This window comes from Bos indicus x Bos taurus, chromosome 16, assembly GCF_003369695.1.
Source record: "Bos indicus x Bos taurus breed Angus x Brahman F1 hybrid chromosome 16, Bos_hybrid_MaternalHap_v2.0, whole genome shotgun sequence".
In the NCBI taxonomy this organism is placed as follows: domain Eukaryota; kingdom Metazoa; phylum Chordata; class Mammalia; order Artiodactyla; family Bovidae; genus Bos; species Bos indicus x Bos taurus.
This window is the reverse complement of record NC_040091.1, coordinates 72,417,175-72,442,834: the sequence shown is the minus strand read 5'-3', so window position 1 is coordinate 72,442,834 and position 25,660 is coordinate 72,417,175. Positions and strand designations below refer to the sequence as shown.

At 36.6% G+C, this 25,660-nt stretch overlaps 1 protein-coding gene across 2 annotated transcripts in view; it reads left to right on the top strand.

The window, feature by feature from the left end:
* The window catches only part of SYT14 (synaptotagmin 14), a 207,026-nt gene extending 182,844 nt beyond the window's left edge, over positions 1–24,182 (top strand). The window contains exons 7-9 of one of the 2 annotated variants that reach the window (XM_027565691.1): positions 13,415–13,604; positions 16,171–16,227; positions 17,471–24,182. In XM_027565691.1, coding sequence (XP_027421492.1) covers positions 13,415–13,604; positions 16,171–16,227; positions 17,471–17,784 — 561 coding nt within the window. In that variant the 3' untranslated portion in view covers positions 17,785–24,182. The remainder of the gene's footprint in view (positions 1–13,414; positions 13,605–16,170; positions 16,228–17,470) is intronic. The other variant, XM_027565692.1, reaches the window with a different exon arrangement.
* Positions 24,183–25,660: the final 1,478 nt, after the last annotated feature.

Below are 25,660 nucleotides of genomic sequence, written 5' to 3'. Positions count from 1 at the left end.
CTCCCCATAAACACCAGCTACACCAGATCATTTTTTTTTTTTTTTTTAACCAAATGTACTATCCACATTTGGGCCTTAGCTCAGTTTGCTGTCTGAAATGCCCTTCCCTGTGCCTGTTGAAATCCTGTTAGGGCCTACTTCAAAATCCATTCTTGGGAATATAGTTTCTGATATTCCAGAGTTGATCAGATCTACCTGTATTCTCCCATAAGCCTCTCAAGATATTTGATCATAGTCTGGTTTAGGATTAGTTCATCTCTCCCCCAGAACAGCGCTATGTGCAGAACAAACATTCAATACATTCTTATACTGCTGACTGCCAAAATGTTTTGTTTCTATTCTATTTAGTTTCCTTCAGTAAGATAAAGAAAGCAATATTTGCTCTGTTAATTACTTTTTTGCAAGTAGCCTGAAGTCTGGTCACAGATAAAGTAAGTCAAGATTGTAAAATGAATATGAGTATTTCCAAAAATTATTAAAATAAGCTGAGAATATAAATATTGGATACGGGGGTGTAACAGCTACTGTTGGTTTCCTACCAGTATCTTGTTCCCTACTACTTCTTGGTTCTTTCCTTAAATCACATCTTATTTTGTTCAGGTAGCCAAACCTAAGTAATACAGAATTCCCAACAAAGAAAAACAATCCCTCTTAAAGATGAACTTATATGAGAAAGGAGTATAGGCAGAAAGAAATAACCCACCATGATGATAGCAGGCCCCAAAAATAGATACGTTGGCATCTCTAGGACATAAATTAATAGGACACTGCTGTTGCTATTGTTGTTTTTGTTCAGTGATTAAGTCGTGTATGACTCTTTGCAACCCCATGGACTGTGGCACACCAGGCTCCTCTGTCCTCCACTATCTCCTGGAGTCTGCTTACATTCATGTCCATTGAGTCAGTGATGCTATCTAACCATCTCACCCTCCGCCACCCCCTTATCCTCCTGCCTTCGATCTTTCCTAGCATCAGTGTCTTTTCCTAGGAATTGGCTCCATGCATCAGGTGGCCACAGTATTGGAGCTTCAGCTTCAGCAACAGTCCTTTCAATTTAGTATGACATTATGGAAGAGATTATAAAATAAATATGCTTTAAATGAACAAAGAACTAAAAGACGTAACAGAAACCACAAGGAAAGAACAAGACAATATGGGAAAAGAGGCAGATTTAAATAATGACCATATGGAACTTCTGGAATGAAGGATAGAGTCATTAAAAATAGCATCAATGAAAAATATGAATAACATGGTAAGTAGAATGAGAATATTAAAATATATTTTCTTTTAAAAACTCCAGAATGAGAGACTAGAAATAGTAAGAGGAAACATTTGAAAAACATAGATCATCAAACTGAAAAAGTGCAGGTGCTAATAAGCAGGATTATCATAAATGAAACCACATCTACAAAGGTTCCAGTCATAGGAGGAACACCGAAGTCAAAATAATAAAAATAAGCACAGAGGAAAGGGAAGGGGACAACAGTTTGTCTAACAGAAGGCTTCTCAACAGCCCTAAACCCTAAACGGCACTGGTACAATATCTGTATGGAGCCAAAGCAACTAAACTACCAACTTAGAATCTTATAGCCACGTAAATTATTGCTAAGGAAGGGGGCAAATTCCAGTGTTTTCAAGCAAAGACCAAGAGAGCTTAGCACTCATTGTTCATTGCTGGGATAATTACTCAAGCATGTACTTGTACTTTGAATTCAAGAACATTGAATTCAAAAGGAGGAAATAAGATAGAAGTAACTGTAAGCTGAGAGATTATTAAGTGTGTAGAAAATCTAAATAAGCAGAGATAGAGCAAGCAGAAAAATACTAGCAAAGATATGGAAGGTCTGATGTGATTTAATGTGTAACAAGTTTAATTTGATGTATATGTATGGGACCTCTACTTAATAAACGTAAGCATGTGTAGAGTAGTTACAAATGTCAACCATACATATGTCAGGCCACAAAGGAATTCTCCACAAATAACAAGGAATTAATATATAAACTTCATTCTTTGACCACATTGGATTGAAATTAGAATTTCCTTCAACAAATATCTCTGACACACACATGCATTATATGCCAGACACCATCCTGGTGGTTTTGTGTACTGAGTACATTAATGAAAAGTAGACATAAATTTTACCTGCACAGAATTTAATTCATTAGTGGAGAGGGAAGACTTGGGATACAGTAAATATAATAAGGATACAGTATGTGAAAAAAGGGTGGGCAGGGTCAAGAGTGCTAGTTGGAAAGGAGTTGTGATTTAAACAAAAGGTCACGATAGACAACGCAACTTGTGGGCAAAGACTTAGAAGAACTAGAGTTAGTCATTTGCATATCTGGAGAAAGAACATCGTGAGCAGATAGAACAGCCCATCCTGAGAGCCCAGTGTGTGATGTTTTCAGGGAAGAGCAAGGAGGCCCATTTAGCTAGAAGTCCATGATTGAGGAGTAGAGTAACAGGAAGAGAGGTGAAAGAGGAAGCCCTCATGCCTGCCATCCCTCAAATCCATGTGCAGATAAACAAGAAACTCTTTAACTCTGGGTCAGACAAGAAAGCATAATGGAAATTAGAAATTTTTAGAACCAGACAAAATGAGAACAGAATTAAATGTATGCCCTACAGATATAACGATATTGCAGAGAAATGTATAGTCTTAAATATATTTGTAAGAATGGAAATTGATGAGTTAAATATTCTTCAACACAGGAAGTTAGAAAAGGAAAATGAGGAGAAATTAATGAAAGAAAAAGAGTAAAGAGGTTTAGAAAAAACAAAAGCTGGGTTTTTTTAATTGCTAATAAGTTAGATAAACCTCTGGAGATATTGATCAGGAAAGAAAAACATTATGCTAAGTGAAAAGGGGGACATAATCATCAATTCAGTGGAAATTTCAGGATCATAAAGAGAATAATTCTAGAAAAACAAGTTTGAAAAATAGATGAAATGGGCAATTTTTTTGAAAATATGAATTTCTTAAAAGTCATTCAGGAGTAATAGAAAACTTGAGATGACTTAATACCATTAAGAAATTTCAATCAGCAGTCTAAACAGATTCTCATAAAAGAAAGAAAAAAGATGGTTGAGTTTCAAAGGCATCTTCAATGAACACATAACTCTCTTGGAATAATACCTATTTGATGAAATATATATATGTGGTTTTTGTTGTTGAATTCAATTTAATACAACATTTAGCTTGGGGTTTCTGCATATATGCTTATAAGTGAGATTTGTTTGTAGCTTTATATTCTTCTTATCTAGTTAGTGTCAAAGTTATACATCTCAAAAGAGAAGGGTACTTTTCTTTTGTATACTCTGAAATAGTTTATATAGCATAGGAATTGTTTGAGAGCATGGGAAACATTTTGTAAACTTTATAAACCAATCTCACAAGCTCAAACCAAGCTTTCACGAGCATGTATGCAGAAATGCCAAATTAAATATGTTCATATTGAATGTAGTAAAAAAGAATATGTGCATATATTTATACATACCTACATATACATATAGAAATTTAGATAAAAGCAGGAGTTTTTATGACCATTTCCACAGGCTGCTGTATTCAAGTATTGGTACTAGAAAAGATCTTGTTTTTATTTGTTTTACAATTAATTTTTGTTGTATCTTAAACCTTATCGGTACATCTTCAGTGTTAATATGAAAAAACTTTCTGTATGAAAGAGAAAGTGAGAATTTCCCCCTTTCCCGCCCCCCCCCACTCTTCATTAGCTAACCTGAATATCAGAGCTCTGCTCCACGAGTGTAGTAACATTCCCTTTCACTGAACCATCGTTTCCTTTTCTTTGGCTCTTGCAAAGCTAATGACCTCAGAACAAACCGAGCAGAGAGACAGAGGGAAGTAGTCTCGGTTGGTGCAATGGCAGCAGCGGGACCAGCTCCTCAGTAGCAGGGGTGATATTCCTCACTGCAGGTCACGGGGAAAAATGCAGGGCAAACAGCTCAACTGAACAGGCTCTGTAGTAGACATCTGTTTTTTCTGCCTGGCTTCCATGTCTTCCTGTGGCCACAGTATCCAGATTTCGCTTGGGAGACCAACCTGCCCCTGTACTTTGGATGAAGTGACTTCAGTCTGGTTGGAGCAATCAGGATAGCTGCTGAAAACTATCTGGCAGCTTGGAGCAAAGAGTCTACCTGCGGATAAAGCCAAATTTGGGAAACAAACCCAAGGAATGGGAGAGAACTCTTTTCCTAGTGACATGGGTTGAGGCCTGGACCCATGAGCATCTGAAGCTGCCCTTGTGTTAACTGTTGTATTACAAAAGCCGTAAATTCCCTTGTGTGTGTTCAGCTCGTGAAAGTTGGTAGTTTGATGGTAAGTGCCAGAAGCTTCTCAGCACCAGGCTTCCCTGCAGGGAGGGAGACAGACTGGAGTTCTGCAGGCTGAAATGAGTCTCCTTCCTCGTTCAGTGCAACGGCCCCACACAGACAGGGGGAGGGCTTGCTGCTGCCTTCCAGCTCTCTTGACCCTCCCTTTTGGATGCTTTCTGTCTCTGTCCCTCCTGTGTTTTTGGTAGGGTGCTCTTGGTGGCCTCCGTAACCTGTTGCTTTGGGGGCAGACCCTGTCTGGGAAGGCCACTTCTTCCCCTGCCAGTAGCCATTGTCTGTGACTTGCAACCGGAAGTATCCTGATTCCGATACCACTCTGAAATCCCATCCCTTGCTGACTCCAGTTAGGTTATCCTTTAGAGTCAATGGGTATTTTTACCCCTACCAAAATACAGGATGACTCTCCTTTACACTGGATTGGGGAGGGAGTGGAAGTGGAAGAGGGGTCAGATGTGGAGCAGTTATGCTGTTCTTGCTTCCTCCTTCCTGAAATTGCCCGTGGTGGGCTTCCCTGGTGGCTCAGTCAGTGAAGAATCCACCTGCAGTGCAGGAGGTGCGGGTTCGATTCCTGAGTCAGGAAGATCCCCTGGAGGAGGAAATGGTAACCCACTCCTGTATTCTTGCCTGGAGAATCCCAAGGGCAGAGGAGCCTGGCGGGCTACAGTCCAGAGGGTTGCAAGAGTCAGACACGATTGAGCGCCTAAACCACCACCGCGTCTCCTCCTTACCTCGTCTGACTGGTGCTCGTGCCCTGGGGCTGGGAAGGGCCCTAAGTGTTCCAGCAGGAGACTGTCCTCTGGTCACACTTCAGTACCCTCTGTGCCCCCATCACCCCATTTTTAGTAAAGTGTAATGGAAGCATTTCATGCTGTGCAAATTACCTTAAAAACCAGAAAATATCTTCGAGGCACAGGGAAAATAAATTCAACGTGAAATATTCAAATTCATCGTAATTACCACTATAGAGTTCAGCAGTTTTACCTTAAAAATACTGAGTAGAAGTGGTTACAAGTAAGGTGAAGTCAGTTTAGTATTAATAAAAAACTCAGCACATCTACCTAATAGTTCTGTTGTATTATATTTTTTAATCTTTTGCTTTTCTCTCTATATTTACAAGTTCCTACATGTTTTTAACCTATTAGCATAAGGACATGTAATGGCTATCATAAGCACTAATTCTGCTTATGGTAAACATTATATAGAGTTGGTTTATTTCTCAGAGAAATTAAACCATTTTTTTCCTACAGAATTGCTTATCATCCTTCACCCTAGGGCAGAGGACTCAAGAGGAAAGAAAAGAAGTCTGAAAAAGAAGTGAAGCATTATGTTATATGGGAAGAAGTTATACTTTCACTTTAGGGAGCCTGTGGGACAATTCCTTTAAGTAGACCCAATTATGATTGGGATTTGTTTGACTTTGGGTTAATGACCTGCAGTTACTGCCACCAAGGCAAGCCCTAGTGATAAATTAATGATGGAGTCTGCAGCGAGAGTAGGGAGCGATTCCTGAATGCACGCTGAATGGAGCAACTTGCCCTGAGGAATCGTCGAAGGAAAGATGCTACTTGAGTGTGGAGTATCTGTATTTAATTTGTCTTCACTCCAGTTACTCTATCTATATTGTTACTGTCTGCTGCTTTCATTGTTCTCGGTGGTCTCCATGCACTGCCACACCTATGCCAACCCTGGAAAGGCAGTTACACCGATGGCGGTGAAAAAGACCATGAGATTTGCACTTTTTCTAAGGTATAAATTCAGAATGAACTCCTCAGAAAATAGTCTTTTTTCTGTTAAACACTAACTGTATTTCAGCAGGGCTTACTGAAATAAAATGTGATCACAGAGGATCTTACCACTCTTTCTTTTTTTGTTGGGCTTGGAGACAAGGACATTTTTGCAGCAGTACATGGGGAGATAAGTTAGCTGTTTTTCTTAGGAGCAAGAAAGACCTTTCCCAAGACTTTCCTGGGATATCACTTAATGACCTTAATGGGTGGATAAGAAAACATTAGCTCCGTATCTTATTATCTGACAGTAGGTTAACATGAAAAATACTATACTATGAAAAATGCATTTCACAATATTCTAACAGATGCTGCGAGTATAATAGCCTAATGTAGCAAGTGCACCAAATGTGCTTGAGCATGTTTCTGACACTATTTTCATAAGTGATGATATATCCTAAGTGAAACTTACTAAAATTATGTTTTCTCCTCCAACTGTCATGAAAACATACCAAACTATGTGTTTTGTGTACCCATGATTTAGGAACATAAGATGCATCTTTTTTTTTTTGGCTTTCTCCTCTGTGGTTTAGAGTTAGATTTGACAATAGGAGACTTTTATCCCTCTCAATATTAGTCCAGTGAGTTTATACAATCCCCAAGTAAGTATTAATTCTCCTTGATTACTTGTATAAGCCAACCTAAATTCAAACTTGAAGACTTGTGTAAGACATATTTAGATTTTTAAAATCTAAACATCTAAATCTATAATTTTTAAATCTAAAAATTTGTTGTAGAATAATAGTATTATCAGTTCAGTTCAGTTCAGTTGCTCAGTCATGTCCAACTCTTTGCAACCCCATGGACTGCTACATGCCAGGCCTCCCTGTCCATCGCCAACTCCTGGGGTTTACTCAAACTCAAGTCCATTGAATCGGTGATGCCATCCAACCATCTCATCCTCTGTCGTCCCCTTTTCCTCCGGCCTTCAATCTTTCACAGCATCAGGGTCTTTTCAAATAAGTCAGCTCTTTGCATCAGGTGGCCAAAATGTTGGAGTTTCAGCTTCAGCATCAGTCCTTCCAATGAATATTCAGGACTGATTTCCTTTAGGATGGACTGGTTGGATCTCCTTGCAGTCCAAGGGACTCTCAAGAGTATTCTCCAACACCACACTTCAAAAGCATCAATTCTTCGGCACTCAGCTTTCTTTATAGTCCAACTCTCACATCCATACATGACTACTGGAAAAACCATAGCTTTGACCAGACGGACCTTTGTTGGTAAAGTAATGTTGCTGCTTTTTAATATGCTGTCTAGGTTGATCATAACTTTTCTTCCAAGGAGCAAGCGTCTTTTAATTTCATGGCTGCAATCACCATCTGCAGTGATTTTGGAGCCCAGGAAAATAAAGTCTGACACTGTTTCCACTGTTTCCCCATCTATTTGCCATGAAGTGATGGGACCAGATGCCATGATCTTAGTTTTCGGAATGTTGAGCTTTAAGCCAACTTTTTCACTCTCCACTTTCACTTTCATCAAGAGGCTCTTTAGTTCGTCTTTTAACTCATGGAGTGAATCCCTTTAGGAATGTGCAAAGAAAGCCCTAAATATTTTTATCATTATTTTATCCTAAATATTTTATCCTATTTTTATACAATTTTTATCATTATAAATGTTATATCCTTGTGTCATGTAATTCTTCCATTAAACCTTTTTTCTTGCGAAACCAAACGCATAGAGGGCTTCCCAGGTGGCGCTAGTGCTAAAGAACCCACCTGCCAATGTAGGAGACAGAAAGATATGCGGCTTTGATCCCTGGGTCCAAAAGGTCCCCTGGAGGAGGAAATGGCAACCCACTCCTGTATTCTTGCCTGGAGAATTCCATGGAAAGAGGAGCCTGGCAGGCTGCAATCCATAGGGCTGCAGAGTCAGACACGACTGACGCGACTTAGTATGCACGCACACGAGCACACAGTAGAAATTGTGAAAGACAGAAATGTACAACCCATGTACCTACCATCCAGGTCAGGAAATAAGATACTGCCTTAACCCCCAGAAACCCCCTGTCCTTTCCAGTCACTCTTTCTTCTCTCCCCACCCCTGGGGTTAACCACAATTTTGACTTTTAAGTTAATCGCTTTTTACTGTCGTTATCATCTTACCATCTATTCATGCATCATGCATCTGAAATACTTAAGTTTAGTATTATCCTGGTCTTGCTTTGGTTTTCGTTTTGGGCTTTTGTTGTCGAAATTTAAATAAATGGAAGCATATAGCTAAGTATCCTTTTAGGTTCAGCATTTTTCACTCAAAATCATGTTTGTAAATGTAGTTATAATTAGTTTCATTGCTGTGCAGTGTATATATGCTGTATGTGCAGTATAGTTGCTGTGTTTTATGAACTCACCACAAATTGTTTATCTGTCCCGCTCTTCGGGCCTTTATAAATAATGCTGCTAAGGACATTCTTTCATATGTATCTTGGCAAGCATTACACATATTCCTGATGGGGATAAGTATATGGAATTGACAGATATTATGGTTTGTGCGTTTTTAACATTTTGAGAAAGCATCGCTTTACATTATAACCATTGGAAAATGAGGCCTCCCATTGCTCTTTGTCCTAACCACAGTATTGTTTTAGCCCATCTGTTTGTTATATAGTGTTACTTCATGGTTTTAATTTCCTTTTCCTTGATTATTAATGAAGTTGAACATCATTTCAGATTTTTATTGACTATTGTTTTATGAAAGTGCTGGTTCAAATATCTGTCAAGTGTTTTTATATTGTCTTTTTCTTACAGAGCTGTAGGTATTTGAGCTAGTATATTTGGAATTTGAGCTAATTGTGAACTATATATATTTCAGACCTCTGCTCCTACCTGATGATTTTGCCTTTCTGCTGTCCTAAAAGTCTTGGTTGAAGCTCAGGAATTCTTAATTTTAATGTTGCTAGATTCACTAAATTTTAATTTATGATTAATGCTTTTCTGTCCTCTTTAAGGAAGTCTTCCCCTACCCTGAGATGGTGAATATAGTCTCTTATTTTAATGTATAGGTATATCATTTTACCTTTTATATTTAGATCTACAGTTGGGGCTTTTTGGTATATTTTGAGGTAGGGTTAATTTTACTTCTGTGTCAATAACTGGTTGTTCTATCACTATTTATTAAAAAGACTATCCTTTCCCCACGGTTTTATAGTTCTGCCTTTGTTGTAAATTGCATCTGTTATGTGTAGATTAATTAGTGGGCTTTCTATTTAATAATCTTTTATGCATTGTTTTATCACATTGTCTTAAATAATGTAACTTTATTATAAACTTTGATACTCAGTAGAGCGGAGCACCCTATCTTATATTGTATTTATTGTGGTAAGAACATTTAATGTGACATCTATGTATGTATGTATGTGAAGTCACTTAGTTGTGTCCGATTCTTTGCAACCCCGTAGACTGTAGCCTACCAGGCTCCTCCGTCCATGGGATTCTCCAGGCAAGAATACTGGAATGGGTTGCCATTTCCTTCTCCAGGGGATCTTCCCCACCCAGGGATTGAACCCTGGTCTCCCGCATTGCGGGCAGATGCTTTAACCTGTGATCCAAAGTGTACAGTACAGTATTGTTAACTGTAGATTGATTGATTATTGTACAACAGATCTCTAGAACTCACTCATTGTGCATAGCTGAAACTTTATACCCACTGAACAACAACTGTCCATTTCCCCCTCTGCCAGCCGCTGGCAGCCCCCATTCTACTCTCTGCTCTGTGACTATCTTAGATATCTCACATAAGGGAAACCACAGTATTTGTCTGTGACTGACTTATTTCACTTAGCATAATGGCCTCCAGGCTCATCCATGTTGTCACAGATGGCAAGAGTTTCTTCTTAAGACTAAATGCTATTCCATTGTACCTATATACTGCATACATTTTAGAATTAGTTTGTCAAGTTCCACACAAAAAGCCTCTTAAGGTCTTAATTATGATTACATTTAATCAATTTGGAGAGAACATTGCAAAATTGAACCTTAAAATTCATTAACATAGTATACGCAGCACTTTTAAATTTCTCTCAATAATATTCATGTTTTTCTGTATAGAGTCCTTGCATATCATTTGTACATTTATTCCTAGATATTTTATATTTTATCCTCTAATAAATGCCATTTCAAAATAAGTTTTATTTTCGAATTTGTTGCTGGTATATAGCAATATATGGATTCTTAAATTTTACCTTTGCAACTGCAGACTTTTTCGATTTCATGGTGGTGTAACTGTATAGAATGCACATAAGGACATTCCAAGTCACTGTAGCTTTTATTTCATTTTATTGCCTTTCATAAGGCTAGGACCTTCTCTAGCTGGAATCTCCAGTGCAGCACTGACTGCCACTGGTAATAGCTGGCATCACTGTCACATCCCCAATTTCAAAGGGGAAACACTGAAAATTTTTACTAAGTATGATGTTATCTGTTGCTCAGTTTGCTTTGCTCAATGTTTATTTAGTGTTGAATCTAAGTTTATGAATGAGGAAATTCTGTAATTTTTTAATAATGCCCTGTCAGGTTCTGATCTTAAGGTTTGGCTCTTTTTGTTCGGCCACACCACGTGGTATGTGGGATCTTAGTTCTCCAACCACAGATGGAACCCGTGCCCTGTTCAGTGGGTCTTAACCACGGGTCTTGATCACAGGACCGCTACGGAAGTCCCGAGGTTTTTCTGCTTTCTTAGGGAAACGAGGGAGTGTTTCCTCTTTTCCTACTATCTGAAAGAGTTTGCATAAGACTTCTTTACCAACTGGGCCACAAGGGAAGCCCAAGAATACTGGAGTGGGTAGCGTATCCCTTCTCCAGCAGCTCTTCCCAACCCAGGAATTGGACCAAGGTCTCCTGCACTGCAGGCAGATTCTTTACCAACTGAGCTATCAGGGAAACCCTGCATAAGGCTAGTATTATTAATTAGAAATCACTGTTGAAGCCATCCGACTAAAGTTTTTTATTTTCTGTTTGTTTTGGAAATTTGTTTAATTACTAATTCAGTTTCTTCAGTAAGACTGTTCAGATATTGTATTTCGTCTTGTCTATTTTGGTTAGTTGTACTATTCCAAGAATATGTCTATTACATCAGAATTTCAAATTTGTTGAAATAAAGCTGTTTTTACTCATCTTTTAAAAATCTCTTCATGGTCTATAGAATATATAGTAGTGTCTCATTTCATTACTGATATCTTTTTATTTGTGCCTTTTCTCTTATTTTCTTAATTGGACTGTCTAACATTTATCTATTTTTGTTAATCTTTTCAAGTAACTTATTTTCATTATCTGACACTGTTTCCCCATCTATTTCCCATGAAGTGGTGGGACCGGATGCCATGATCTTCGTTTTCTGAATGTTGAGCTTTAAGCCAACTTTTTCACTCTCCACTTTCACTGTCATCAAGAGGCTTTTGAGTTCCTCTTCACTTTCTGCCATAAGGGTGGTGTCATCTGCATATCTGAGGTTATTGATATTTCTCCCGGCAATCTTGATTCCAGCTTGTGTTTCTTCCAGTCCAGCGTTTCTCATGATGTACTCTGCATATAAGTTAAATAAACAGGGTGACAATATACAGCCTTTATTTTTCTGGGCTCCAAAATCACTACAGATGGTGACTGCAGCCATGAAATTAAAAGACACTTACTCCTTGGAAGGAAAGTTATGACCAACCTAGATAGCATATTCAAAAGCAGAGACATTACTTTGCCAACAAAGGTTCGTCTAGTCAAGGCTATGGTTTTTCCTGTGGTCATGTATGGATGTGAGTGTTGGACTGTGAAGAAGGCTGAGTGCCGAAGAATTGATACTTTTGAACTGTGGTGTTGGAGAAGACTCTTGAGAGTCCCTTGGACTGCAAGGAGATCCAACCAGTCCATTCTGAAGGAGATCAGCCCTGGGATTTCTTTGGAAGGAATGATGCTAAAGCTGAAACTCCAGTACTTTGGCCACCTCATGAGAAGAGTTGACTCATTGGAAAAGACTCTGATGCTGGGAGGGATTGGGGGCAGGAGGAAAAGGGGACGACAGAGGATGAGATGGCTGGATGGCATCACTGACTCTATGGACGTGAGTCTCAGTGAACTCTGGGAGTTGGTGATGGACAGGGAGGCCTGGCGTGCTGCGATTCATGGGGTCACAAAGAGTCGGACACAACTGAGTGACTGATCTGATCTCTGATTTTCATTATCGTTTAGGTACTCATGGGTTATTTATAATTATATCCTTAATTTCCAAATTTATAGGAGTTCTTTCTTCACTTGAAGATAGTTTGCATTTATAGCTGATATTTTAAAAAATTCTGAATTATTTCCATCATTTAAAATTTGTTTGCGTTTTTAATACATATTTTTGTAAAAGTCTACTGTGAAAAAAAGGAAAAAATATCCACTACGTGCTTGAGAAAATGTATATTCTGTAGTTGTAGCGTATGATGTTCTACCATTAGGTCAGTTTTACTTATCATGATATTCAAATCTTCTACACCGTTACTGTATTTATTTGCCTCCTTATTTGGTCAGTTACTGAAAGAAGTATGCCGAAGTATCTATCCCACTGGTTGTAGATTTGCCTGTTTCTAGTTCTGGCAGTTTTTGCTTTCTAAATCTTTGCTTTTGAGTCCATGCATGAAAATTTGGAATTACTTTATCTTTCTGGTAAATTTGAAGCGTTATCATTATTCATTGTACCTCTTTATCTCTAGAAATGATTATTGCCTTGAAGCTAACCTTGGCTGACACTAATGTAGCTACACCAAATTTCTTTTAGTTAGTATTTGCATGGCAAATATTTTCCCACCCTTTTTTTTTTCAACTTTCTGTATGTCAGTGTTTTACATATCAGTTTATAAATAGCAGATTTTTTGCTTATTTAATCAAAGTCTGCCAATCTGTGTCTTTAAAGGCACAATTAAGACATTTACATTTAATGTAATTGAGTCTAAATCTGTGTCAGACTTTTAAGGTCAGTAAATCTTCAAACAATTTTTTGCATTCAGGAAAGAGTTCATTAACAGCTATGAGTTTAAGAAATTTCTCTCTTCTCATTTATATACAAACATGCAAGAACTTATGAAACCTCATCTCCTGTTATTCCTTTGACTGTCATATGATCAAACGAGATCCAGAAACCAAAATATGCTAATAACATTTCTCGTCTAGTATTTTGGGAATTTTGCTTGCAACTCTTGTCTTTATCATGATTTACCTACCTCATTCCAAACAGACAGGGCATTACCAACGTATCTATTAATATATCTGTTTTTACAAAATACTATAAAGCTCTCGTTTTTTTACGGCAGGGCTGTGACTCCCAGATGAGTGTGTCGGAGATGTCCTGCAGTGGAAGCGTGTCCTCCTGCCAGTCTCTCGAACACGGCTCAGTCCCAGAAATTCTCATCGGTCTGCTCTACAACGCCACCACTGGAAGGCTATCCGCAGAAGTGATAAAAGGCAGCCACTTCAAAAACTTGGCAGCGAACAGGCCACCCAGTGAGTGAAAACTTTTCTTAATTCTAATGTTTTCCGTACTTACGGGATTCTAAGTGTTAGGGCTTCAATCCTATCATTTAGTCCTAGCCAATCAATACTCGTGTAATCATCAGCTAATCTATTTCATGTTTTCTATTTCCAGTCATTTGGGAAGTAGAAAGATTTGAAAATGAAAATATTAATTGTAAGCTGACAAGACTTTACATTTTTCAGCATCTTCAGAATAAATCAGCCCTATCATAGCCATTATCTTCTAATACCAGAAAAAGTTATAAGTCTTTTTTTAAGGTAATAATATTCCACAAATATGATGAGGAATATATTGTTAACTGAAGATGAATGTGTTTTCTGTCTGCATGCAGTACTATGAACTAATGTGTATCCTTCTGTATTTTTCCTTATTGTCTGCGTTAACAATTTTAAGAAAAAAAAATGTTTCTTTACATTTTTCCTCCTTGAAAATTATAAATCAGTACTGCCAGCAGAGTCTTATCTTAAATGAAATATGCTTTGCTTTTTTACCAGGACAAAACGAATAAGGAATAGCTTGATGTTTATACTGGATGCTAGGAAAGGAAAGCTAGATGGTATTGATCCCTCTACCCTGTCCATCAGCTTCTCTGTCTTCTCTCTCATCTCTCTTCTAGTTCAGGAGGTGGGAGTGGTTCAAACACAGAGAAATTGTCGCAGTGTACCTCCAAAACTGTTTATTGTTATCTGTAGAAATGAACTGGGAAAGTAGCAGCTTCTTTATATTTCTGTAAAATTAAAGCTGTTGATGGCCTAAACTCAGAATTTGAAAGGAAATCTTGAACAGTTATGGCACCCTTAAATTTGTTTCATAATTTCTCACAAACTTGCAGAAAGCAGTATTTTACTCCAGGTAGCAAATGATCGTTGGAGGAGGGGAAACTTTTTCCACCCTTGAGTTAAATTTACTTCTAAGTATTCTAACAATTATTTTTTCAATCAAAGTGAAAGGTCATAAAAATATATTTAACGTGCCCTCAGTAGTACTGGAAACCTTCCTTCTCACATACATCACACAGTGTATCTGTCCCTGCATTAAAAAGTCAGAGGCCAAAATTAGGTTTATATTTCTACCCTTGGATGAATGATCTAGCTCACCTAAGTCTGTTTCCTTATGTTTAAAATTAAGGTTGAAAAAATAAAATAAAATAAAATTAAGGTTGTATCTCACAGGGTAATTGTGATATTCAAATCAGATACAGGCACATAGAAAGGATGCAATTATTATTGTCCCCTTTTTCCTTTCAAATGGAAAAATTCAGAGGAAGGAAAGAAGCAGTTACTAAACAGCTTTGGAAGTGTGACTTGGTTATCTTCATTAATCCACACTAGGAAAGTAAACTCAAATGGCCTGGGAAGTAACTTAAACGAGCAGAATTTGTAAATGAAAGATAAAATCATGGCAAGACCTGTGACAAATGCAAGGGAGCACTGTACTCTTGCTTGAAACCAGGAGAAAGTTTTATTTGATTTGCTCAACTTTTGAGTGTTTTTTAAACACTGTAACAGATAAAACATTATCTGGGATTACATTTAGTAACAAGCCATCAGTTTGCCATTCCTACTTTAGCCAGTAGTTTAATTTTTTGACAAATCTTTAACTTGAAATGCTAGAAAGGAGCAGAATGAGATGATAGGTTTGTCTTTCTGTCCTTGCTGAAGCCACTCTGATAGAAGCAGAGAAACAATCATCAGAACTAAAATGAAGGATAGGGAGTAGAGGCAGGAGTGGATAATAAACAAGAGAGATTTGCATCCCCAACATAGAGTAGATCTTTCAGGTTAAAGAATAGGTTATAGCAATTCCATTATTTTAGATTTAGAGCTTCAGTATTAGGACAGGTACTGGTATTAGCTGGGAGGTAGCTAGGAGGTAAATACAAGTTAACATTAATCTTTATTATATGAAATAAAATATTTATAAAGTAAAATAGAAGACAGTTTTATCAGTTTGTCTACTGTATATAAGATTGTGACCCTTCATATATACCTGGGTTCTAAGCTTTGAACTGTGTTATAGACTGACTAATCCAGTTTTTATCTCAAAAGAACAATGGTAACATTCAGGAACAAACATTTTAGTAGTTCTATTTTTCATAACTTAGTTTTATATTACATTGGGAGTAATAAAAGTGTTGGAAATGTTAAATATTGCATGGATAAACTTTAAAAATTAGCAAAATAATTATAATGATCTTTTAATGACTTGTATTCAGTCTTTTATAGTCTGATAATTTGCATGATTCTATGTTCAATGTGCTTTAGACCACAAGGATATCATTATAAAGATGTCCCACCTTAAAACAGTGTAATTGTTGTTAAGATTGCACAATGACCTTAAAAATTCTCATTCCATGAAATTTACCCAACATACCCCTTTGTTCAACCCTCTACCTGAATTAAGATGCTAAAGTTTTGTGTTCTTCCACTCCAGTGAACAGCGTTTCCTCTTTAATTCTAACCTTTGACCCTCTTTCACCCAACAATTGACATCTGGTCATTATTTCTTTTACTGCTTTCCATCCCCTGTTGTCAGATGGACTGTTCTGTTGTCTAAAACACTTGATAGGTGGACAGGTTTATATAATCCGAGGTGAGTTCCTGTAGAGGCTAATTGGATGTTGTCTTTTCATGCAAAAACAAAATACCCTAAAACTTGCCAGCAGTGAAGCTGTCCACCATGTTGATTTCCAAAAAGTGCACATTTATTATCTGTGGTACTTTGAATAAAACTAACTTAGAATCTATCTCTGATTATGGATGATGGTATTCAGAGTATCTATAAAATTAGCAAAACTTTTAAAATTAAAGGTTTTGATTTTTATTCATTATATTGATTCATATAGAAACAGATATTTCATTAAGAAATATTGAAATTTTCATAAAATTAATTGAAATTTTGATATGAAGTACACATGATGGATCTACATGCTGAAGATCATTTGCATGAGTTCTGAAGAAATTGAAAACACAGTTGTTTGGAATGAGGGTTTATCTCCTAAGTAACCAGGCAATGAACTGTTACGTTTCACTTGGTACACTAAACATCACATCAACTTTTTTTTTTATAATTCATGAAAATAGTTAAGATATCATACTTAAAATTTCACAGTAAATTGTGCCAAGAAGGAATCCTGTAGTATTTATTTTTAACCATCCAAAAAGCACATTAAATGTACTCTTGCATGAAACCAAGGAGAAAGTTTTACTTGATTTGCTAAACGTTGAGTCTTTAGTGCATTTGGCTTCATTTTGAGCCTGAAATGTTTTAAAAATGTATTTAAAAACCACATCCATGCAGAGATTTTTTTGACATTTCATCCTAAGCTGTTTCGATGTCATCTTTGCATTCTTGTCTTTCTCTTTTCCTCCTTACCATTTGCCTTCATTTCTATTTGTTTGTTTATTCTTACACTCTGAAAACACAGTGGAATGCTTTACAGTGTTGTGGCTAACTGAGCTTGCTAAGTGTTTATTAATGCTATGATGTCCTGCTTAGTGAAGCTAAATGGGCGTGGGGATGGGCAGGGTGGGTAGTGGGAGGTCGGGGGTGGGGGGTCAGGGTAAGGGAAGGATTATGAGGTATACCTTTAAATTCTAGAAATAGTGAGGTTAAGATATTATTACCCCCCAAAGATTTTATGCCTACTTAGCATTCTCTGTACTTGTCACATTTTATGATCATCTACATCAAAATGGAATTACTAGATTTCTACTAAACATGGTATACACCATATCCTTATAAAGTATGAATACTTGACCTCATCAAGCGTTACAAGAAAGACATTTTGAGTTTGTTTCAAATGATATTTGTGGTATTTTTTTTTTTTCTGTAGATACATATGTTAAATTAACCCTACTGAATTCCATGGGCCAAGAAATGTCCAAATGCAAGACATCCATCCGCAGAGGGCAGCCAAATCCGGTGTACAAGGAAACGTTTGTTTTTCAAGTGGCCCTATTTCAGCTCTCTGATGTGACACTCATACTGTCAGTGTATAACAAACGCAGTATGAAAAGGAAAGAGATGATAGGCTGGGTTTCTTTAGGTCTGAACAGCTCTGGAGAAGAGGAACTCAACCACTGGACTGAAATGAAAGAGTCAAAAGGACAGCAAGTCTGTAGATGGCATGCATTGCTGGAGTCGTGATGACCAGGAGGAAGGAGCAATTGCAGTTCAAGGCAGCAGCATTTCTGAGTGCAGCGGTACTGTTACCTAGTCACCGTTAGAAGAGCTATTCTTTGAAGAATCATCTTTAACATTCTCCCCAAAAGCTTTAAATTCTGTGGAACGAACGTCTAATACTGACATTAACAAAGAAAAGATGGGTCTCTAGCAGAGCTTGCTTGAGAAACTGAGAAACTTGCATCCTCTTTGTTAAACTGACAGTCCTCCAGAGCTTTCAGAGCATCCTTTTGGTTTGAAGTTAATTTTACTGTAGCAAGAGAGCCAGTAATTTCATGAAAAGTCACGATTATAAATGATTGTGAAAATCAGAATTTGTATTTGCAGCACTCCCTTAGTGTCACCCTACATATTATCCACAAAACTGGCTCGTCCCTGGTGTGTTTAACCTTCTTTAATATGAGAAAGTCATCCTGCAGCAGTCAAGTCTAATGGTGAAGGCTTTCAGTCACATTGTGAATTGTTTTATTTCAGATTATTTTCCTTTCTGTTGTGCCTCAGTTCTTCTCAGTAGCACTAAATCTAAGTGCAAGCAAGGATTCATTTTCATAAGGGAATTTTTTTATGTATTATTTTAAGAAAAGTTCACTTCTTCAATTGCCTCTGATTTTGCCTGATCCAAAGAGACCAAGTCACTGCACTGGTCCTTTGCAAGTCTTCTAGACAGGTTGTACTGTAGAACCATGTAACTTTCTGTTGAAAGCACTTCCTGTATTCTTGTATTCCAATGTAGGAAGCTAATAGAGCAGGACTTTACTTAAAAATCTCTTTCAATGATTGACTGTTTAAAATTGTAGTAATGTGAAAGTACATTTTTTTACAAACTAAAAAAATATATAGTGAATAAGCTGTTGAAAATTGAAAATAATTCAAGTTAAAGGAAATTTTAATCATCTGCTCTGAGTGTTTATTAACCAACACTGCATAAAGCAGGTAGCATTCAAATAAGAAACAGTTCTCTCTTCTTCACTCTTACTTCAATTTGTATTTGTGATATGAAGACTCTTCAGCTCTAAGTTTGAATCAGAACAGCATAAACAGTTCTGAGATTCCTTAAAATGTTTCTAGTAACTTGTGACTAGATTTTATGAAATTTACAGATACGTTCTTCAACGTGATGTCATCCTGTGCCTTCCATGTAAGTTAAATTTGCTCATACAGCTTGAAAGTTGTATTTGCAAAATTAGGCCTTCAATTTTTATAAATGTAAAGATTAGATTCCTCAGAACAGTGTCACAAGATCTTTATTTCCTCTGAAGTATGTAAAAGTTATATAATGTGCTAATTTTTTTAAATGGCAAGGCATTTGTTGTTTTTATATTTAGGAACTCTAATTATCAGGAATATTATAAGCTGTTTTCTTTTTAATTTTGCCTCTTACCCAATATATAATTTTATGCACATACTTTATTAAATAGAATATGTTTTGTATATATGAAAAATATTTTCTTTTTCTCTAATTCCTAGTTAAATTAGACAAAACAGACTATTTATCAGTTATTCAAAAGCAGTATATCGTTGTTCCTAGTCCCAACTAAGTACTATGTGTTATTGTAAGCTAGAACTTGTTATTACCATAATAAACAATGCATAGATATTATTACTTCAGCTTGGCTGTACTGAAAGGCCTTAAAAGAAATCCAAAAGACAGTGAACTCCTAATATTTTTTAGTTTAAAAAAATGGCAGCTCTCTGCATTCATATACATGAGTTATATGATACAAAACATATGCTGTATCAGGTGACATGGGGTTTAAGAATGTACGTTACAGAGACGCATTAACGAAGAACCCATTCTCTTATTATATTAATGAGCATTGTCCAGGGTTTTGTGGCTCAGTTAGGTTATAAAGTTAAAACGTGAATCAAAGGCAAAATATCTCATGAAAGTATTTTTAGCAACAGATATGGAAAGAGATTAGAAGGGGGGCTGTAGGTTTTACTGAGAAATTGGATTTAGGCATTTGTAACTTTTTTGGCTTTGAAACAACTAAGTGCACTGCTAACACCAGGATTGGCCTAATAATTAAAAGAGTTCTCAGTCTCATTTGTAGCTGTAACAAAGCCTAGTCAAACACATTATGAGACCAGCTTGGTGCTTTCTCCTTCAGCAAGTAAAGAACTAACTAGATGTTACTTGTTAAATCTGTCTTTCTTCAGACTGTGCCCAGAATTGTGTGTGTGTGCTTGGATATATCCTTAGGGGTTTAGCTACTCTAAGGATCAAATCCAGAATGGCCTAAAATTTAATCAACAACTTTTTAAAATTTTAAGAAGGACCCTACCTCCACCCCAGCTGCCAAGTCCTCAAAGATTATGAAGTATGTGTCTGGGTATTTATACTCAATACATACCTGCACACAATATATATATGTATGTATGTGTGTGTATATACATATATGTGTGTATTTGTAAAGATGAAGGCCCTGGCTTTTTCAGATAACTAAATAGAAAAGCATTTACAAAGTTTATGGATTATTTTTCTCCTCTGTATATCTACTAGAAATTATATTTGGTTTTGGGTGCTATTTGCTGCCATTCTCCTCCACACACAGCAAAATATATATCTTTTTATTCTTTGGATTGACACAACTTAGAGTAATTACTACCCCAAATTTGTCTGTTCTTTTAGAAAAAGATTAAATAGGGCTCCAGAGACCCACTCACTCTGCTGAATCTAATGTACGAGACTACTGCTGCTCTTTTGTGAGCTTAAATTTGCATGAAAGCTTAAAGGAAAAATCTTATATCTTAGCAATTAAAGCAAATAGGGGCCCAGTGGTGGGCAGCAGGTGTTGTCTGAGAAACTTGAGAAAGACAACCCACTTTCTTATCGTTCTCTTCAAATCCCCTAAGTTTTGTAATAAAATGAGATAGTCCAAATACAGCAATTGACTGGCATTCATAGGAGCTCCTGAGCTTGGAATTACAGGTTTTATTTGTCTCCCAAATGAGCTGCAAAATGTAGTTGTTTATTACTGCCCAGGAAGCAAAGTGTATCTCAAATCAGTAGAGGATTTGTTTCGTATATCCTCTTACCTTTAAGGAGTTTTCTTCTGTGATCTTTGTGTCTTCTGTACTGTTCACATTTTGTGTGAAATCTCTTCACTTATTTTCTTACCATGCATTCAGCAAATTCTTGATATTGTTGAACTTAGTGACAAAAATAATAAGTTGAATCACAATTTAAAAAAAGAAAAACCAATGAGAAAATATCTAATCTACCCTTAGTTATAGCAGCATGTTTAAGTTTAGGGCCTGGTGGACTTTTTCATCCAGTCCAGTTCGGAAGCCCAGGGCTATATGTTAAATCCTTTTCTTGATTCCTTCATCATCTTTGCTTTACTTGTCAAATGAATCAGAAACGTAATGCTTACAAAAATTGTTATAGTGCAAGAGTTCATACAACTGAGGGTGTTCTTGAAGATGAAGATGGAGCTCAAATGACATCATAGCTTTTCAAGTGGACTGAGGGAGAGGCTGAAGTATAAATTTAAATGAAACTAGAATAGTAGTCACCAACAAATTCCTCAAGGTCTCTATCCAGCTGTTAATAGCAATGATACAAATCCACTTTCTGAAATTGCTGTTTGCCTACATAGACTAGATAGTCCGCTCATGGAGACTTTTCTCATTGAGAGCTACTATTCCAAAGTTTTCCCCTTCTTCTTTTTCCTTTCGCTGTGGCCAGTTCACCCACGGCCTACACCGGAAGTGGCCATTGTGTCGTCATCATCACCAACAAAACTCAATATTGAGCACAAAGTTAAACAGAGTACTTTTTTTTAGATTAACTTTAAAACATCATCTGTGTTCACCAAAATGTATAATAATGATGTTGGTAACTGCTATAGTTTACTAAGATGTAGCACAATAATTTGTTATTTCGATTCTCATATTACAACAGTAATATGAGGTAAGTAATATTATCAACATTTTATAGATGATGAAACTGCAGGTTAGAAGTTAAGCAGACTTAGTAAGTAATAGAACTGGGATTAGGACCCACATATAAATTACTCTGAAATCTATATCATACATATTACAATTGTATCCCTCTTTACTAATTCCAAGAAAAAACTGAACAACATTATATTCATCAATAATACCCCATACACACTTTAGTTGGATGGCAGAACTAGAAAAAAAAGAAGACCAAAACAAACAGAGCTTGGGAAAAAGAATTACAAGACAAAGAAGAAAAGATCAGAGGGTTTTTTTTTTTTCTTCTCGGGACACAAATGGTACTTTTGTGTTATACTTTGTAGATGGCTTATATTTTCACAGGCTTAGGGATTAATTTACTCTGCCAATTTAGCCTATACTTACTTATATTCTGAAAATGTATGAATCAATTTGTCCTGCTCCTTGTCCACTACTGGAATCCAAATGTTTCTATTGTACACGTTCCCTTTTCTGCCCTACGATGTGGATAGCCTGTATCCATGATTATATATCTTGCCCATACTAGTGATGAGAGGAAAGACTCTTGTCTTCCTCTGCACTCTCACTTTAATTTGTTGCTTCTCTACCCTTTTTTAAGGTTTAACTGGATGACAGCTAATTTTATTATATGCATCTCTCCTCGCAGCAGTACTTAATGTCCTGTCTTGTTATCTTTATATGTCCCTTGCTCATAGTAGGCTCACTATAAATATTGAATTAAATTACCTATACAGAAGAAGTCAATAATACTGCTATATATCTCAACATTTATTTATGAACTTGTGCATGGATTTATTCTTCATTTCGTATATAAGAGTACCTACTATGTACCATGTGTTTTTCTAAGTGCTACAAAGGGAGAGATAATAAATTGGGTAGACAAAGTCTTTGCCCTCATAGAGTTTGCATGATAAAGTGGAAAGACATCCACAGAATAAGTTTAGTGTTGGAATAACATGGAGTTCAGAAAAATCTTCCTGGAGAAAAGAATGCCTGAGTTGAATCTTAGAGATCAAATACAGATTACACTCCCATCACAGGACATACTCTCCAAGGGCAAAATTTAAAACAGTGGTTCCCAAACTGTTGCGTTTAATAATTATTCTGAGAGCTTAATTTGTATTCCAAAGCCCCAACTCCAGAGATTCTGTTTCATTTGGTCTGGAGTGGAGCCCAAGAATCTAAATTTTATTAAGCTTCCCGGGAAATTCTCTGTTTAGATGCATTGGTATAGAATGTAGAGCTCATTAGATAGAATTATTGGCAGTAGTGTTTCAATACCCATAGATTAGATCTTAAAGTGTGATAGTGATAAAGAAGAGCAAGATTAAGCTAGGATTAGTGCTGTTGATTTGTTTTTTACTTGTGCTTCCTTAAAAAGAAAGATATTTAATGAAGAACTTAAAAGTAATATTTAATTATGAGTTTCTTTGCATTCACACTCAACATAACTTTTCCAAAGTATTTCACGGTATAATAAATAAATTCTATTATGTTAGTTTTATTATTCCTGAAAATTTGTTTGGGATTAGTGTTCAAATATTTCTTTGCAAACTATCTTTACAATGATAGGGTTAAGGCAAAGAGAGAGTCTGAGAAGGTATTTACCTAGTACACCTGTCCGTATTCTAAATGAGATAAGACTGACCTTTAAGTACATGTAGGGGGTAGTCATAGGTGGTGGCATTTTTCATTCTTGTGTATAGTAAGCTTTCTTGCCTTTTATCATCATCCTAAATGACTTCATTGTCGTTATACTCATCAGATGAACCTCATTCCTGGATTCTTCACTCAGGAACAGCAGTGTTTCTATCGCTTCTGATCTGATCTCTATTTCCTTGATTGCTTAGCTCTTTCTTAGAGTTTTTTATTTCAAATAGCAAGTTAACACATCAACCTCAAGTCCTTTTTCTCTAAAAATAAATGCCATATATATTATGTTCATCTGAGTTCCTATTTTCCCTCATTTAAAATGTTGTCATACCAACTTCTCTGCTGTAATACATTGCATAAATGTATTTTACATTCTGAAAGTATTTTCCCGACAAAGATCTGTGATTAACCCACTGAAAAATTAGGTTCGTTGAATATTTGAAATACTGTGGTATGGAATTAGGCTGTTTTGTGAATGCTGCTGAGTCAGTGTTTGGTCTGGTTATAACTTAAAATCTGGCTAACACAACCTTAACATAAAGAGTTTGACAAACTTGATTTACTAATCCATTATCAAAAATGAATATAAGAATCTTGCTTTATCCTCTCCCTATTTAGTCAAGTATGTATCTTGCTTAAAATGTTCCTTCTTCCTTCCTCCAGGACTTTTTTCCCCATTCCTATTCATGTATGGAGCTTCCCTGGTGACTCAGTGGTAAAGAATCTGCCTGCAAATACAGGAGGCAAGAGTTCAATCCCTGGGTCAGGAAGATCCTCTGGAGAAGGAAATGACTACCCACTCCAGTATTTTTGTCTGGGAAATCCCATGGATAGAGGAGCCTGGAGGGCTACAGCCCACGGGGTCACAAAAGAGTCAGACATGACTTAACGACCAAAACCAACACATTCATGTACATTCGCAATAGATTCCAGAGTCATCACAGCTGCATAATTCCTAACAAAAAGTGATACTCTGACTTTTTGCACTTAATCACATGAACTGGACAGTAGAGAGGACTGGATAGGATTTCTCAGAGACTAGAGAGAAAGCAAAGTATGGCCCTCTTTTAGTCATCAAATTTGTTGTGATGGCTGCTGTTGCTGTACACTTATCTTGAATAGTGTGATTCCCTCATACCATGTTGCATAGCTTGGGAGCAGAGAAAGAAATGTGATTATTAATGTAACAAAAGTTTGGCATAATTTTATTGTAGAATTTCAAGCCCTTAGTACATGAAAATTTCTAAATAATTAATTATGAGAACAAAGTCACTGATAGAGCAGTAGTTTTGCAAGATGTTAGACATTATTTCAATGTCATTTTGACAGTCTACTTCTCAAATTGTCCTTTTATTTCAGGGCCCTTCACCCTTTGTTGTTGTTGTTCTGATGACTATTTGATATTTGAGTTTGTCTTTTAAATATTCAAGACAGTTTTAAAAAGAAAAACCTAACCCCTTTCTGTTTCATCCTTAACTATGTGATCTCTCACCTGACACTTACTGTGTTTAAAATGAATACCCAACAGAGGAAATATAATACCCTATTAGACACTGAAAAAATAATTATCTGAAATTTGTTTGTGTATTCAGATATTGCTAGAATGCTTATTTCCATAAATCTAAGCAGTTAATATTAAATATGGCTATTATGTTTAATGAGAGAATAGGAATTTCCCCTTATCTCTGAGATTTATTGTCTCTCTTGCCTTTTACATCTGGCTGAAGGCTGTGACCCTCTTACCAACACTTCATTTGTCAGTCTCTGAATGTGCTCACCTCCTCCAGATGGTATTATTTTCAGTAACAACCAAACCATTTATACCCTCAAGGTCAGTCCTCACCAGTGATTCCTATTCGTAGCCTCTGTTAATGTTGATAAAAGTAATACAGAAGCACCTATAGGAGAAAAGACCCCTAAATGTAAGGGATCAATGTCTTAGCGCCCTGGTATGATACCATAAATACTCAAATTAATACCAAGTATGATTTCAGTTGTAGTGGAACAGAAGCCAACTTCTTGGAAATGAGATTTTGGGTCATTATGTCCTAAATTCTCACCTTTTGGTCTTTTCTCTTCCCTCTCTAGCTTAAATTTAAATTTGGTGACAAAGTCTTTTTTAAAGTCCTGGTTTTAAATTGTTAAATGTTGACTTAACTGGGCACGTTTATTTAAAAAAAAAAAAGGAAGACCGAAGTAGTCAGTCATAAGAAGGCTTTGGGCAGACAGGGTGCTTGTCTTG